We start from the raw sequence: 18,522 nt of genomic DNA, 5'->3' as shown, positions 1-18,522 counted from the left end.
TCTCTACTTTCTAACTTATCTATGATATTCTTCAACTTCTCATCCTGACGTTGCAATTGTACAATATTCCGTAATTTTTCTAGAATATCTTCATCTTCCGGAATTAGCTCTATTTTATGGACTTCCTCCATGTTGTCCATGGGATTTCGACTCAAAGCATCGGCTAGGATATTTTCCTTTCCACTGCAGTATTCTATCTTTATTTGGAACTGTTGAGTGAACAACATCCATCTTGTTATTCTTTCGTTTGTCATTGCTGCTTTAAGTCCGAAAGTCAACGCTTTGTGATCAGACCTGACAGTTATCGGATATCCATAGATAGTTTTCTTCCACTGCTGTAAAGCATAGACTATTGCTAGTAGCTCTTGTTCCGTGGTGGTGTAATGAATTTCATGACTCCTCAACTTTCGACTGGTGAAAGCTAAATATATTCTTTTAAGGGGTGTTCCCTCTTCCTCTTGGTATAAACATGCGCCTATACTGACATTTGAGGCATCTGACTGAATAATAAATTCCTTTTCGTAATTAGGATAGCCTAGCTTTATACTCTTGGTCAGCAAAGTTTTTAATTCTTGGAATGCCCTTTCTGCTTTTTCATCCCACTTCCATCTGTTATTTGTTTTCAAAAGATCCTGTAGAGGTGCTGCAGTCTGAGTGTAACCTTTACAGTGGTTAGAAAAGAACTGGGCCATTCCGAGGAATTGTCGTACATGTTTAATGCGTTTTGGTCGAGGAAAGTCGCATATCGCCTGGATTTTTACTGGGTTTGGTCGTACCCCTGTGCCATCTATCATGTGACCGACAAATAATACTTCTTCCTGACAGAACTTGGACTTGGCTATGTTGATTTTGAATCCAGCTGTCCTTAGATTCTGAAATAACTTCTCCAGCTTACCACAATGATCCTCGAATGTCTTGGTTGCCAAGATGAGGTCGTCTACATAACAGGTTAGAAATTCCTTCACCTCTGGAGTTAAGTTCCTATCCAGGGCTCTCACCAAAACGGCACAACTATTTTTCAGTCCGAAAGGCAATCGACAGTAGCAATAAGTCTGACTGTCAAACATGAATCCCGTTAGCAGTCGAGATTTTTCTTCAAGGACAATATGACGGTAGGAAGACGCGAAGTCCATCGTCGAAAAATACCTCATGTCTCGGAATTTTTGTACAATGTCCTTAATCTTCGGTACAGTATTATATTCAGGAATTAATCGGGTATTTAAGGATCTCGCATCTAGGCAAATTCTCAGTTTCCCGTTGCTTTTCACAACTATTACTAACGGGTTCAAATATGGACTAGATGTTTTCATGATAATTCCATCATCCTCCATGCCTTTTATAATTTCCTTTACTTCTGAGAAATATTTCTCTGGTACCCCGTACAATTTTCCTTTAAAAGGTGTCCAATCATTTACCAACAACTTATATTTAAAATTAGGAATCTGTCCTGGCTTGTTCCTGAATAAATCTGAATATTCCTGCAAGATTCCGTGAAGTCTGGATTTTTCGAGAGGTGAAATTTTAGCATTTGCAACCGCCTCTGAGATGTTTGGTGTATTTTCTTCTTCCACTGTAATCATCACCTTCTCAATAATTTCTAGCATATTCTCACATGGTATTGATATTTCATCCCCTTCTATTTGCAATTTCGAATCCCTTTCTGAGTGTAAGTCCTCTCCTTCTCCCTCGTCTTTAACATTATTGACTACACCGTCATCCTTATTGATCTTAATTCTTTCCTGTTTTTCTTCGGTATTCCCATCGCAAATAGGAAATCTTATCTCTTGTTTCTCCATGTCAATGGTCATTCCTGTGACTGTCATAAAATCTATTCCTAGTATGACGTTATACTTGATTCGGTTCATGACTACGAATGGGTGTTCAAAATTTCTGTTTCCTATATTAATCTCCAGATATGTTTGTATATCACACTCCACTGTCTTGTCAGGTACAATACCCCGTATCTTAATTTTTGACACTGGGATCGTAAGCAGTTTCATTCTTTTATTCATGTCTTGGAAAAGCTCTTTGGATAACACACTGATACTGGCTCCAGAATCCACAAGGCAATGTACTTTAAGCTCTCCTATTCTTGCGACTATAATAGGTAAATTATATCTTTTCTTGATGTGATGCTGTGTTAAGTCCTTAACCAATTCTTCAGAATCAATCTCCCACGAATCTACCTGCGTTACAAAATAACTATTAATTTTGAAATTCCCCGCGTTTTCTACATTTTCAATTTCACCTTCTAATTCGAAATCGGCGTTTTTTTTTTGCTTGTCGGCCTTTCACTCTCTCCCCTATATTCAAATTCTTTTGTGTTGGGATTGAGCGCCTGTTCTTCTTGTCTTCGCTTCTTGAATCTTTGTAATTCAAGACTCTCAGCTCCTTCCACATCAGTATTTACGTCCTGATCTCTGATAGCCTTTTCCCATTTAATTTTATCATTTCGGGCCTCATTCAGTTCCTGAATGTATCTTCGGTTGTAACTTTGCTTTTCTTGTGTATCCCTAACATTCCTTCTTTCATATCGGGGTCTCTCTCTGAAATTATTTCTTCCTCTGCCATCTCGGTACTGGTTCCTCGGTCGCATATTGGGCTTATACCTTCTATTTCCCATATATGTCCCTTGACCATAGGTTCCTCTCCTGCAATGACATTTTTCTTCCTCCTTTCTTCCATTTTCTGGATTGCCCCATTGTCTTTTTCTATTCATGTTTCTGTGTTCTTCTAGGGTATTTCTACTTGTGTCATCTTGCGTAAGTATGTTGACAGTTTCTTCATTGTAACCATTCCTAGCTATCCTGTGAGGATGTGGTACCGTAGTCATGTCAATCTGTCTTAGTGTTGTCTCCATTTGTACAGCTGTTACCGGGTTAGCAGTAGCTAGTAATCGTTGAACATCTAACGGAAATTGACGTTGTATAGTTTTAATTGCTTCGAGTTCGCTGGGTGGTGAATCCAGGTCCTGAAAACGATAAAATTGGTGGGCAAAGAAATCGCTGAATCCTGTTTGACCATTTGAAGCATATTTACGAGAATAGAGTTCTAAGCGTAAGTTGTGCTGAATGTCTGGATTCCAGAAGCGTTGCAAGAATGCTGTTTTAAAATCGCTGTACTCGTGGAAGGTATATTTGAATGCTTGGAACCACAAACTAGGATTTGCGTCCAAGTGTTTTTCTACTATTTTTAGTTTTTTCTCCTCTGGGATACCATGCTCTCTGAAATAATCATCCATTTCCCGAAGGAAACGTTTCGGTGACATACTCGTGGTGTTATTAAAATGTTTAGGCCTATCGTCGAATGTCTTTATTACATTTATTGTAGTAGGGCTCCCACTACTTCCATTCTCTGTATTCCTTTCCGCAATACTATGATTCGAACGTGTAACCGGTATGCCTGCATTTTCCCTCTCATTCATCTGAAATTCCACATTCTTACGACCTTCGTCATTGGATAATGGAACGTTCCTTCCATGTTCTTCATCCCTGATCTCTTGTATTTGAGCTTGTATCAGCCGAAATCCTTCCTCAGATTTACTTATTCTCTGATTTAGCTCTTCTTTGTTGTGCTCGATCTCGTCTTTTATTTCCGCTATTTTATTTCCGATCTGATCTGCAGCTTGTTCGTATTTCTTTTCCAACTCGGCATTCGTTGTCTGTATTTCGCTGCTTAATTCCCCAATCTTCTCCTCACATTGCTTCCATTTCTCTTGGGAATCTATATGCAATTTCTCCACGTTGTCTGTTAGGCTCTTTATCTCATTCTCCTTCAAAGATTGTAAATAGTTATTGTTCCCTATCATCTCTTTCTTGATGTCATTTATTTCATCTTGTATTTTCTGGTTTTTCTCTTCCACTTTTCCACTAATCTCTGCTTTCCATTCCTCCATGTGGCTCTTGATCTTGCCCATTTCTGATCCTATTTTTAAGATCTCTTCTTTCATTTCCGTCATTATTATTTCGCGTCTTTCTTCTTGCTCCCTAGTTACCTCTTCCATCTTCTTCTGATATTTGATCAATTCTTCCTTCTGTTCTTGATGACCTTTCTTCATCTCTTCCTTCATCTCCTGCTTCATTTCTTGTTTCATCTCTTCCATCATCTGCTTCTGCTTCTCTTCTTGTTTACCAATGATTTCTTCCTTCATCCGCTTCATCTCCTCCATCATCTGCTTCTGCTTCTCTTCTTGCTTCTTCTCCTTTTCTTCCTGTTTATTAATAATTTCTTCCATCATTTGTTTATGTTTTTCTTCTTGCTTCCTCTCCTTCTCTTCCTGTTCTTCCTTCTGTTTTCTCTCCTTCTCTTCCTGTTCTTCCTTCTGTTTTCTCTCCTTCTCTTCCTGTTCTTCCTTATCGCGCTTTCGGTTTTCTTCCATCATTTGCTTTATGGCTTGCAACATTCCCTGTCGCTCTTCTTTCTGCTCTTTCTGGTATTTTTCTTGCTTCTCCTCCTGTACTCTCTGGTACTCTTCAAATTGTGCTTTTAATTGACTCAATGTTGACATCTTTACTTTTACGTATTATCTCCGAATTCTCTATTATTTCAGAAAATACTCTAATTCTGCCCTAATTCCTCTATAGTTCAATATTCACAAATATTCTTATCCTTACTCACTCAACTGTACTGATACAATGCTTAAATATAGGCTTAACTACTCTGACTAGGCTCTGCTTACGAGGATGACCCAATTACTCCACAAAATATGAAACATTTACCTTAATGACTAAGATTCCAAATCCTAATTCTGGCCTAAATAATTAAAAAAAAGGTTCAAATAACTCAACTTATCATCTACTTCCTATATCTAAGTTATTTCATAATAAATGGTGACCAACATGTTAGTAACATCCCTTACATTCACTTACAATGTTTTATATTTACAATTATAAAGTCCTCATATTCTACTTCAGCTTCCTCTGGACAGAAATTCGATTTTTTTCTAGCCATCCTGAAATATTTTCTTCCTCTCATCCATCCGTTTCTCTCCCCTTTTACTTCTGATTATTATTATTACTGGGCATCTATTCGATTTCACAGTCCACTGTTCTGCTGTGCTTTCTTCGATCCCAATATAATATCTGGTCAAACGACAATTTTTTTTTCAGATATGACTAAATTTTGCATGATACCTCCATTTTCACTCCATTATCTGGTCCATACATTCAAAATCCTCTGTGAATCAACTCCTAAAATATACCTTTCCTTCTTATCAAGGCTCTCTCAGTAAAATTTGAAATTGCCACATGTTTGTGTATTTCTACAATACTCAACAACTCCACTTCTTGACCTTAATATCTTTCTCTTCATTATGAATATGACGTAACATCATATGAATATGGTTTGATAACCAACATCTCTCTCCCACGGTGCTTTTCTCTTGAATTATTCCACTATTGCGGCATCAATTACTACAAGTTTTGGCGACCCTTTACTGCCACGGTGTCTTTCTCTTGAATTGCCCCGCAGTTGGGCAGCCAATTAACTACATGCACCATCCCGCGTCCAGGTTGACTACACGAGTTTCCAGACTAGCTCTTGATAATACTTTCATCTGCCGAATATTCTTGGGTTGTGAGTTCCGCGTGAGAAAGAACACCGACGGCCTACGGTAAATACCAACCTACGTAGATGAACGTCTTCAACACGCTATTAGTCGGTTACCGTATATTTTTGACACCAAATTTTATCGCAAAAATCAGATTATCGTGGCTTGTCAAGTACACTGAACATGATATCATCATGATCGCAATGAAAATTAATCATTCCAAGCTTATATCTAGTATCTATTCTAAGTAGACATTGAAACAATTCAATATTACTCTACTCAGCTTTTATTCATAAATTGATTTATGGATGAATTGGAATAAACGTTGATTACCTTGAAAATCATTTATACAGTATAACAGGTATCCTATTCAATCAGTTTCTCAATCATATATTGATGTTGTCTTGAAGAAATAGGTTTGGGAAAACCTCTGATAAATAAATAAAATAATGAACTTAGGCCTTATTCATCTGACTCATAATCTTAGCCTATCGAAAAATTGTATTATAACTAAGTAGTTTCCAAGGAATTCAAATGAAAGGAAAAATAATTAAATTACATAATAAGTAAAATTACTCAACATAATTGAAAAAGTTGGATAATTGCAATAATTATAATTATTATAATGTTTGTAATGAATGAATTATTTGGATGCATCCGAAAGTTCTAAGTAAAATAAACTATATTCCTACTATATACAATTCAAATTAAAGTTCAATTGGAAAATGAGGAAAACGCAAAGAAAATGGCCAATAATTAATCACTCAATTAATTAATTAATTAATTAAGATCTGGAATCTCTGAATATTATACTAAGTTGCTTCTCGAAATCATCAAGATTCAATTGCCTGAATTAAATTCACATACAATTACAGAAATGTATATCACTCGGTTGAAAACAGTTCATCTCAATGTCCACGCACAGTAGAAAAATCGTGTGAAAAGATTACTGTCTGATTCTTAGGTATCTACTCTATTCGGAGTTTCAATTTGTTCAATGTTTCATATTTTGTACCAACTAGCCTCCATATAAGCAAAACTAAGTCCATTTTAAGTCGTAAGCATCTTCAAATTATTTCCATCGTAAGGATTACATTGCTAAATTATTCAATTATTTCTTTAATTCATGGTTAAATTTCAGCTAAAGTGCGTATATGACTTACCATAACATTTCCAAGTATATTACGATTAATATTCCAACGAAATACCATGTGTGGAAAAACTGACACATAGGAAGACTCTATCCTCATCTGAAATCCACATATGAAAGTCTAAGTTACCAGTGATGTCTAATATTGCTCCAAAAGAAAATAAATAAATCGTAAGCTGACTTGCCGTAAGTGAGAATACATGAAAACATTCGTAGTTATGTCAGTGAAGGTCTAAATGTTTACGTAAGTGATCTCTCGGCTCTTCGAAGATCCTACTTATTCAATTAATTCTTTAGTGATGGCATTAAGATCGTATCCTAAACTGTATCATATATATATATTAGGGAATAAAATAGTAATCAGAAACAGTACGTTTCACCTCCGACACCTTAGCATGTGCAACCCACACATACTACCATTTCTCGAAGAAATACTATGACCGACACCTTAAATAATAGTAACTATCACCATTAAAATACACTAGCAACTCATATGCTAACTATATTCATTATTTAACACTTCCATTATCGCGTAGCATTTACAATTGAAGCACTCATTCCATCAAAACACAACTTATGTACTATCACCTGCACATATATATATTCATTACCATTACTGTCATAGTATCAAATAAATAGTACACTGTAACCTTAAAATTGTGCCATCAAATTTCCTTGTAATACTCCCTAAATACGATCTTTACGCTTGCTCTTAGTTAAAACCATCATGCATATAAATATTAGGTTCCTCATAATACTCTAATATTTCACTGACAACAAATTATGAAAAATATCAATCACTTCTCCACTCTCATATTGACAGATTTACGAACGGCATTTCACTGGTGCTTTAACGCCTATGTTTGGAATTTACGGTAACTTTGGATGAATACCTATTTCCTTGTGAACACACACACGTATATTAATTACGCACACAAAATGTTACTACATATATTATACATTAACCCAAAGAATAAGGTTTTCTACTTACGATACGACTTAAATGGGGACTTATCTTTGCTTATTGGATCTGGCTTCCATTTCGCTGTTGATCGTCATGGGATGGTAGGTCTTGCTCCCTGGTTCGGCTTAAGTAATAAGGAATCATCTCGTCATCACAGCTGACTACTATCCTCCTGGATCATCCATCTCGTCAAGCGTTACCATAGCCAGAGTAGTCCTCGCCTCAGCTTCTTAGAACATCATGACGGCCTTCATTGCATCAAGGACAGAATAATACAAGGCATTAGTGGATTTATACATGGTAATCTGCTTAGTAATGCTAATGTGGTCAGTATATTTGTTTTCTGTTCCGCTTAATTTGCCTACAAGACTCTAAATATCATCTTGTTTCAAACTGCCTTGCTCGTCGAAACGTTATGAATTTTATGTGCTTTAAGGATTGCACTCTGTTCCGTCTACTTCAGTTCTCTTGATGTTATGCAGTATCGGGCAAATAAAATGTTCCGAGCCCAACCGTGACGTAGTGAAGCTCCAACTTGACGTTTCTTATCAGCTGGTCTCTTATCTCACGTATATGTCAATTACAGCTGGTGTTCGACGGGTTATCGTGGACTTGATCTTATCTCTAACAGTAGACTAAACTCTCCAATTATTACTGGGTTTCTTTACGCGATTCCGTCTTTCTTGGTGTAGTGCTCAATTAAGAATCCTTTCCTCTAATGGAAGATTTTTTTTTCAATAATGGATTTAAATAATCCGCTCTCGTCATTCTTTCGCACTGCCTTCTAAAAAAAAAATTCCTTCTGTGATTTGCCGGTTGAATTTATCATCTCTTCAGTTCATACAGCTGTTAATTGTTTTTATTCTGACCCGCTAATAGCCGAAGCGCCATTTTTGTTCCAAATATAGTAACTATAGAACGGTGAAATGGCACATAACATACAAATTTAAGCTCTTTCCCAGGGACTGATATTTAACATTTACTTCTAACTTCCCCATAGGCTTGATTTTCTCGTTGGTGTAAGAATTTAAAACTAAAACTGTGGGAATCAGTGTTACCTGACTTGAGTTAGGCTTATAAGAATTTTCCGAAACAACAGGCACACAAGCTCCAGAGTCTACTTCAGAATTAATTGACTTTCCTCCAACAATTAAATTTACTGTAATGAGCTCAATTTTTGTTATTTTACATAACTTAGGCTGAATGCTTTGGTCATTTTCATCACACTGAAAAATGTTAGAAATATCATAAACTTCATCACATAATTTTTCTTGACTAACAGTGGGTACATGTAAGTCTACATAGTGCTGGTTGTGTCTGAGTCTGTTTCCCTGCTGATTCTTAAATCCCTAAGAAAATTACAGATTATTTGTAAGCATGTTTGGTTTTACATGAAACTGAGACTTGTTCTTATTTTTTGACTTGCAGACCATCTGCAAATGACCCTTCTTCTGACAAAAATTGCAAATATAGTCACCATATCAACATTTAGTGGTAGAATGTCCACCTTTATGACCACAATAAAAACACTGAGGCACTTGCACAGCACGTGATAACACATTAGGTACATTGCTGCGTGGAGAATGCCGTGTGGTGTGGTAGGCCAAAAACACTGCATCCTTGTCAGTTGCTTCCAGCGATATCGCCAGCTGTTCCACCTTCTGGAAGGTGAGATTCTCCTCCGACAGCTGTCGTTTCTTGATGGATTCATCACAGATGCCACTGACTAACCTATCTCCTAAATAATCAGGAAGTTTGTCCTCGAACTCGCAATACTTGGATAACTGCTTTAGTTGAACAGTATAACCTGACACAGTCTCATGTTCCAATTGATGTTGCCTGCTGAATTTATATCTTTTAACTATAAATGAAGATTTAGGATGGAGATGGTCTTGGACAATTTTAACAATGGTATCCAAGGGTTTGTCATAAGGTGTATCAGGGGTGATTAAATCTTTCAGTAAATTGTAGGTTATAACACTGATCACTGTTAGGAATGTGCTACCCATTTTAGCATTCGGAATGTCATTGCACTGTATGTAAATTTCAGAGTGTTCCACGTAGGTTGACCAAGTTTCTTCCGAACTGTCAAATGGTCCAGTATTACCAATTAAAGACATCGCGTGATATAATTCAGCTAAAGTTGCAAAGGCGGTGAAAAACTGTTGTCTAAAGGCATGGAGCGAAAGGCACACACAACACTATGTTGCTTCAGAAGGAGGCCTGATGAAACGGACTTTATTATATTGCATCATTCACTGTGAAAACACACAGGAAACATTTTGTTGCCATGATGAAATACTGGCACTCAACTGCAACGCGATGACTTTTTACCTTACCACCAATTTTGACATATGACACATCTTGAGGTAGATAATCAGTAATAATAAACGTTATTTTCAAAGTACCATATCAGCTAAGGAGTCGGAATGAATCCGGTGCAGGCTACATGACGACTCACTTGAGGTCAGGGAAAGCTTTATTTGAATGGCCACATGACCCAATGACATACACATTGTCCACTTCTGACGTAGTGACAACCTGATTCAGCTGATGTTAACCACATTATTTATGATTGTAAGTTCTAGAAATAAATCTGAAAATTGTAACTGAATATATTACAAATACAAAGAATTTTGAAAACAAGAAACTTATCTCGCATCCATCACCCTCCAGAATTGGCTTCTTCTTCTCAGCTGTTACATGCAGTCCTTGCAGCCGCCATCTGGTCTTCTGCATGTCATCTCAGGTCACAATGGATTGTCATCTTGTGCCTCATTATATAATTCTGGTCAATCCACTCCCACGTTTGGCAAGACTCCATGGTGTCACACTCATTCATGAAAACATAAAAGAACATTCAGATGATGGAATACATAATAGTACTGTTTATAAAGCCACTTATATTGCTATTTCTTGAACTACTTGTGATGCATATATATACACGGTATAAATATATAGATATAACTTCTGCTTGTTAATTATAATTTCTCTCGGCTAATATGAATATTAAGTAATTAATTCTGCTCTTTTCTTGCAGTGATTTTCCTAGAGGTACGGAAAGCCCTCTCGTTGCTTCCCGATGTAATGGTCCAGATATCTCTTTTTATTATTAAATTTTTTTTGAAATTACAAATTTCCTTGCCGTATTTCTCTCTGCTCATATGCTATCTGGCATGAAATTCCTTTTTAATCGTCCTTTTAACCAGTTTTCTTGATGTACAGCGACGATTTGTTATGATATTATTTTCTTCACAGTTTTTTGCATGTTATTCTTTTGTTCTCAGTAAAGAATGATTCAGAATTCAATCATTTAAAAAATCCAGATTGCGTTCCGAGGTTCTTATACATGGCTCTCGTGATGCCATGCCTTCTATGAAGCAGTCCATCTGAGTTTCTGTGACACTTTGCACTAATTTATTCTGCTTGAAGTTGCCATTGGCCATTTTGTCTGTATCGATCTCCTTTATATTTCTACATCAACTACAACGTAATGTACAGTATGTGTAATGGTTCAGCAGTGAACATATTTTTCCTCCGGAAGACATTCCAGGTAAGATTTTCATCATTTAAACTTCTATAGAGTGTTATTAATGTTGGATGAGCACATAGTAAAATACTGTCACAGTATAGCATGTCTAAAGCAAACACTTTATTGAAGGCGGAGATGTAGTCAAAGATTTCGGAGATAAAGTGAGATATTTTTATCATCTTTCCCTGCTCTGTTTGTTCCTACTCTAAACTCAGACCATTGCGATCTTTGAGTTTGTGGCTTTCGGTTCAGTGCCTCTTCATCCGATAGCTCGGAGGGTAAAGTGATGACATGCTAATTTCATTTTGGCAAGTGTGACTTGGGTTCAGTCTAGAGGTATTGAAGAAGCTGAATTATCATAGCACATATCTGTAGTTATACTGAATTCCTGCACATCATTCTGCCACCCCTTGTAAAAATATCAAAATTATCTTCGAGAAATGTGTGCGAATATCGGAAACAACTTTTTTCTTTATGAATGTGCAGAGTTATTCTAAATGATACATTGAATGTCCCAAGACATATACCTTTTAAGGACTTTCATATAATAAGAAATGAAAGTTCTGCAAATGTTCATTGGGTCTTCCTTTCATCACATCCTAGTAGATCATGAAAGAGGCACTGATGGTGCTCTCATCCCCACAGTTCTTCATAGAACACTACATAACATCCTTGTATTCTTAAAACATTTCATTCATAGTTGCTTTGAGTGTGGCCCACATCACATCTTCCCCTGGAATATGACTGATAAGCCTGCTTCTTTCATGTTGGTTTTTTCAGGTTGTGAGCTCAGCAAAACCAGAGTAGGGAATGTGCTTCATATATTTCAAGGTATTTTAATTTGTCTGTGAACATACTCTATACTGAGTATGTAGGATTTATATCTCACTATATTTCAACTGATTTAGAACAGTTTTAACATTTTTAAGTGGTTCTAACAACTTCTAACATTATTTTGATATGATTGGACAAAAGCAGTTCATATGATTTAATGTTTATGTCTATGGCTGCCTACTTCCAGAATTCTGTGCAAGATGGCTCCAATTCTATCTCTGGTGGGGTGCAATATGTCTTCTGGTATGCCTAGAAAACTTTTCACAGTTTATAATTGGATAACGTTCTTGTTGTTTCCATGACGTTAGGTGTGATAATAAGAAATGAAAGTTCCCCAAATGTTCATTGTATCTTCCCTTCATCGCATCCTAGTAGATCATGACGGAGGCTCTGAAACACAAATCTCAATACAGTCTTTGTTTTAAAGAATTGTCTCCTGGTAGAAACCTTCTATAAACGTTAGTGAAATTTAGAAAAATTCTGTAAAACTGGCAGGTAATGAATTACCATGCTCTTTTGTTGGTGACTGTATTTGTAGAAGTGTGTTATGTGCTTACCTAATATATCTTCTTTTCGACAGGAAAATATTGAACATGTGACACAAATTATAACTCTGAAAAAAGAAGACAAATCAGAGTTAACAGAGCCAGGGCCAACAGAGGATTGTTCATTTAAGGTAATGTACATAATTTGATGAGTCATTGTCATGTAATGAAAATGGTTAGAATGTGGCTCAGCAGATGTTAATGGTTGACCCTTCAGTTCGATGTGTATGTTTGATAGTACTATGGAAAATATACTTCTTGATGGGATTGGCTGTTTTACTTGCCCAATTTTCATATTTCTGTCAACTTGTTCCTAGATCTTGCATTAGATATGACGTAGCAGGTGGGACGGCTCCAAAGACCTATAATGAATATCATTTGGGAACTGACATTATTGCTACTAATACTTTTGACTGCATAAATATCTTCAAACACAAATTTGCTGTAAGATACATTCTTTTTTTACTGTCAAGCAAAAATATTGGTATGCGTAAATTATGCAAGGGAATTAATTATGAGAGAAAATATGGTAGTTAGGTAAGAATTGTTGGAAGGGTTATTATTTAACTATGCTGAGAGGATGCATGTGTTGCAAGAGTGGTCACTTTATTGTAAGTGAATCAATAACTTCCCGTCACACTTCTGAGGTGATATGTCGGACTCTTGACTGCTGTTTCCCAGATTACACCAAAGTGTGATTCTGCAGGAGGGATGAAATGCCATGTCATGCCCATGCCTGCAGTCGCAGTGAAGTATTGTTTTTTCTGACGGTTCTCTTGCAGAATTGCCTTGATTTCTTCAGCTGCTCCATAGAAGGTCTTACCATTATCACTGAAAATGTTCAGGGGTTGATTCTATGAGAATGAAGTTGGCGAAGAGCAGTGAGAAATGTAGTTGTGGTCAGATCAGGTGTCATGTCTATGTAGACAGCCTTGGTAGCTAGGCAGTGTGCTCTTGTTCGACCTCACTACATTTTTTATGAGAATTGGTCCAGAATAGTCTATTCCAGTGTTAAGGATTGGGTGCGTCGGGGTTACATTCACCCTTGTTGTATTTCACATTAATTGTACAGAAGTATCAGCATTCAACTTGCAACACTTGTGACGTGCACGGGTGTGGCTTCTTTCATAATCTATGAGCTTCATTTCCGTATTGAATGCTACTACAATATAAAAATAATATGGAAGCCTCCACCTTATTAATACAATGTTTATTTACAAGTTGCAGTAAATTCAGTACCGGTTTTGACCCCTATGGGGTCATCCTCAGATGTTATACATTAAATCGGTTTCAAAAACATCACATTATAAGACATAATCCCTTCATATCACTGACCCATTTTGACAGATCATGAAAAAGTAAATAATAGTAGTGTAATGGATCTTTACTCATTGACTAAAAAGTTGCTTATTATGTAAAGTGTCATCTCATTGTAGCCTGAGTCTAGTAAACATCAAATAAAGTTTACAACGGTATATGTGGAATTATTACATATTTACATATATATTGTTGGAACATACATTGTCTATTAAAAACGAATATATACACATAAAATTTGACCCGCAATAACAGGCCATTTAAAAGTGGATGAAATGATAAAAACAAGATAAAATGGGTCCACATTTAACTCTAGTTTGTGCTGGTTTGTTGTTGCTGCATTATTCTTATAATATAGTAAGTACACAGTGTTTGTATTCTAAAGTTTAAACTTGTGATAGTTTTTGTTCATTCTGATGTTTTCTTAATTAATGCTAGTATGTTATATTACAGTTGTATGGATGTACTAAATTATTGTGAGAAATTGTGTGCACCATTGCTGAGTTAAGATAATGCCTATTATAAACTGGAGTATTAAGTAATGCCTTGCATCTTGGGATTAAAACTATGTTGATGTCAACCAATATACACAAGTTCTAGATGATAACGTGAGGGCTTCCTTTATATTGTAGACTATAATATCTGAAATTAGAGATAGATTGTGTAAGAAACGGCGTCTAATGGGCTAAGAAAAGTGTAATATATTGAACCCATAATTCTACGGTGAGAAAAATTTTTATTTTTCCCAAGTATTTATTTGGTATTCAGAAACTACTGTATGTTTGAGGGCAGCCATTTTGCGCTCCCAAGAGCCCGGTGTTGCGTGGGAAGGTTCCCGCAAGGCGAGCTCGTGGATTACCGGGACACCTCGGTGGAGCTCGAGTGCCCGACAATTTTCTAAATTAATGAATTCTGCACAACGAGGGATTTTGACAATGTAGTAAAGGAAGAAATAAATAAGCAAAATTATTCATACACCCTCTGTGAAGGTAGTGACACCAGGGACAATTTTAGATGCAGTTAAGCCTAAGTGTGTGTTAGCGTGAGAACAGCGAGCTAGTTACACGTGCCAAGGTCGTGGGCAGAAGAAACCGCGCGAAACGCACGGCCAGAAACAATTTATTTCTCCTGTTGTGAGTGCAGAAAATTTATAAAATTAACACCTAACATAAGTGCAAGTCTGTCCGGAGTTCTGGGACAAGTCTTATCAAAATCGGTTTATTAGAAGCAAATTTGGCAGATTACACCACCAAGCCTCATAGAGGGGATAGCGTCCTTCCGGAAATTATAAAAGAAACCCCCCACCGTAGATTTTTCAGTGTCGATCTGGAACTTGAAGCCGCGGGAGCTTGGGCTCGTCGTCATTAGAATTTCGCGCCAGATTGACCGACAAATATATAAATACATGTTCGTGGCTAAGGTCCATATACTTAGTTAAGAAGAAAAGTGATTGGAGAAGTTCTGAACGTTTGCAAACGAACTGGGAAGGTGTAGGCTGGTTGAGATATACACAGCAGATTTTAGTTTTATCATTTCCTGTACTCTTGTAAGTGAAGAGAATCTGGGGGAAGCGATTCAAAATAGTCCTACTCCCTTATCGGCCGAACACCTGTTCTTATTTGAAACAACGGAGAAAGAAACCACTGGGAACGCATCAGACAGTTGTAGTCGACTGCAGAGCGAGGGAAGTTCGTGGTGCAAGTTACAGAGAAAGTGCATTATTTATATGGTAATTTTGATCTCGTGTGTGTGAAGGGTAGTGTTTGGATGAGTGAGATTTTAAAAATGAAAATGTTATCTGTGAAAATGAGTGGCTAAGTACGAGGTTGCTGGCGATGATGCAATCAGAATGCTGAGAATGTCACCATTGTGCAGGTCTGTCTATTTTATATTATGTTGTAGTTAGTTGGTTAGTTACTGTCTGTCCTAAACAAAATTTCCAGATGATTGTCGGGTGATATTCGTAATTATCAGGCGAAAGGCGTTGTAAATTTTGGTCAGCGTGTGAAATTTCAGTGTGTAAAATTCATGTCAGGAACGGTAAAATGCGACGTTTAAAATTTTGTGTTGAGATGAGATATCATTCAAAGTGCGGATTTGTGAACGTTATAAGTGTAAATTTGTCGTGGCGAATATCGTAAATTCAGGTGTCAGTTGTATTCAGAAATGTTGGATAATAATAATAATAATAATAATAATAATAATAATAATAATAATGTCTACCGCGGGATAAGGAAATTCTTCTATGTCAAATTGCATTTAACCAGTTATTTTTACAAGGATCGTAGGCATATTTAGATAATGTCAATAAAATTTTGTTAGAGTCACAGTTGTTAATGGGAAGAAAATTTTGAGACATCGTGTATACCAGTGTTGCGAAAGGTCGATGTGTGCTCTTGGATTCTCGAGGTTCGAAAGTTGTAAAAAAATAGTAAAGTAAGAGATGTGCTTAATAATGGTTGTCGTTTTCACCAGGGGATCGATGTATGAAAAAGGATCTTGAAGGAAAAGGAATTGAGATGCGATGAATTGATATGTATGTGGAGACGAGATAGATACCGCTGGAAAGCGAGGAGAAAGAGTGTTGAGACAAGCTGTATTTTTGTAGAGGAAGTATTTAGGAACAGGCTGTGTGAGGCAGGCTGTATTGTTTTCCGCAATCAATCCGAATTTGAGATGACTATGATGTGAAGCATTGTGAAATTTATAGAACGATTCCAAGTGAAAACGACTCTAGTAAAATGTAAAGGTCTGGGTAGTAAACATCCAGTGATTTTTGTTAAGATAATGAACGATCTCCAGGATTAAAGAGCACTTTGGACACACGGTTGGGTTATATTTAATTTGTTCATCGGAGAGGTCATGGATAAGATAGTTGGAATTGATGATAGGCGATCTGAGAATTTCGAATGCGATGGTGATGATTATTATTTTGAAGGCATCCACTGAAAGGGAAACGTGTGTTGGGAATTTTCATTGGCTGCCCTGACATTTCAGTGCACAGGCTGAGATTGTGTTCGAGGTGGAGAATCGTTCGTCACGTCTATATATATTTTGAGTTCACATATTATAATGATGTAGACACTTACTGTATTTTTCCGAGAGGTAGACACTTACTGTATTCCGACTTGCATTCTTTTGATAATAGAGACGTTGGTTCCGTCATGTGGTATTTGTCTGACCAAATTTAGTGTTGAATATCAGAGTTTGTTGGAAATTGCGGTTCGCCTGATATGTTAAGGGAGACGTGGTGCGACCCACTTTGACGCCCAACGATAGATTTAGGACGTCACGTGTTATTTCTTGGAGTCATTGATGATGAGACGTCCTAGGTCACGCCCGACGATAGAATTTGGAAGGCATCATGTACATATGATTAGGTTTAGGGTGTACAGATTTCAAGTGAGCCCGACGATAGGTCTGGGATGGTAGCTGTACACACTCAAGTCTCAGTTCAGATGTTTTTCTTTTGTTTCTTTTGTGAAGTGGCCTGGAGGAAGGCAGCGGTTACAGTACGATATGATTTATTGTAGAGGGTCTATGCGAAGCTCTCATTGAGATAACGGGACTGCTGTTGGCAAACGAGGGCTGTCCAAGTGTGGGACATCGACCCGATCTAGATTAAATATTTTTACTGTGTTTCTTCGTGCGTGTTAAGCTGTATGACTTCGAGATGTTAATTTATATTTTAACGGACCTTTTGTTTCCTCGTTTTGACGTCCGTTTTTCGTTTGATAGTGTGCATATTGACACTCAGTGTTTTAGAATGAGACTTGAGTTGCGAATGCGGTTTCGATTCGTCAGCCAGTATTTTGTTTTATTTCAATCTTGTCGTGTTTCCATTCTTATTCATAGTAAGTAAGTAAGTAATCACTTTACCAGTAGTGTGTTGGGACAGACAGTAAATAGAGAGATCTGTACTGGTAGCATTGTTTGCCAAGGGAAAGAATTCCTTAAAATTGTAGCAAATTTTAGCGTGGACTGGTAATTTTATTAAGCATAACAAACCCATTTCTAACCTGAAAATCGGTTCAATAATAATATTTTCAAGTGACTTTTCACTTTTTGATTAACTTCAGTGTTTGGCATTTCTTCTAAATGCATGATTAGTAAGTGTCTCCTGCATTTCGCAGTTTTGTTCCTTTAGAACGACTTAACGTAAGATCCTCCCGGATCGTGTGGTTGTTGGTTCCTTCCGAACAGCTGTTTGGGGTGATGCACAGTTCGCATCGGGATTAACTTATCACTTAAGGGTGTCATGAATGACAAATACATGGTGGAATTTTATTTCAATTGTGAATGATGCCATTAACTTGTAGTGAACACCATGCTTTCCTATAATATTTCGCAACCTACCCAAAGCAACTGATAGTCAGTTTGGTTCGATTAAGGGTCCATTCGGCGGATGTTCCGTATCCGTGAAGGGTATTTGACTGGTGGATAACCTTAATTAAGAGAAAATCAGGCGTTCTACTTGTTGAAAGTCAGATTTTCCACGGATCGTGTGGATTAACTCTCAGTTCTTGTTTGGAATAATAGGTGCCCGGTTTTCAGGTCTTCCCTTTTTCAGTTTTTCAGTTTCGCTGTCCACTAACATATTAGCTTCTCCGAAGCAAATCTTCGGCATTGTAA

General features: G+C 37.0%; 1 protein-coding gene across 1 annotated transcript in view; it reads left to right on the top strand.

Annotated features, from left to right (window-relative positions):
* The window catches only part of LOC137501026 (zinc finger protein 236-like), a 134,309-nt gene that overhangs the window by 23,503 nt on the left and 92,284 nt on the right, over nucleotides 1-18,522 (top strand). Inside the window, exon 3 of the mRNA XM_068227880.1 lies at nucleotides 12,609-12,704. Coding sequence (XP_068083981.1) covers nucleotides 12,609-12,704 — 96 coding nt within the window. The remainder of the gene's footprint in view (nucleotides 1-12,608; nucleotides 12,705-18,522) is intronic.

Source organism: Anabrus simplex, chromosome 5 (genome assembly GCF_040414725.1).
Source record: "Anabrus simplex isolate iqAnaSimp1 chromosome 5, ASM4041472v1, whole genome shotgun sequence".
NCBI classification, from domain to species: Eukaryota; Metazoa; Arthropoda; class Insecta; order Orthoptera; family Tettigoniidae; genus Anabrus; species Anabrus simplex.
Note: the sequence above shows the minus strand (reverse complement) of the source record. Positions and strands in the feature narration are given on the sequence as shown.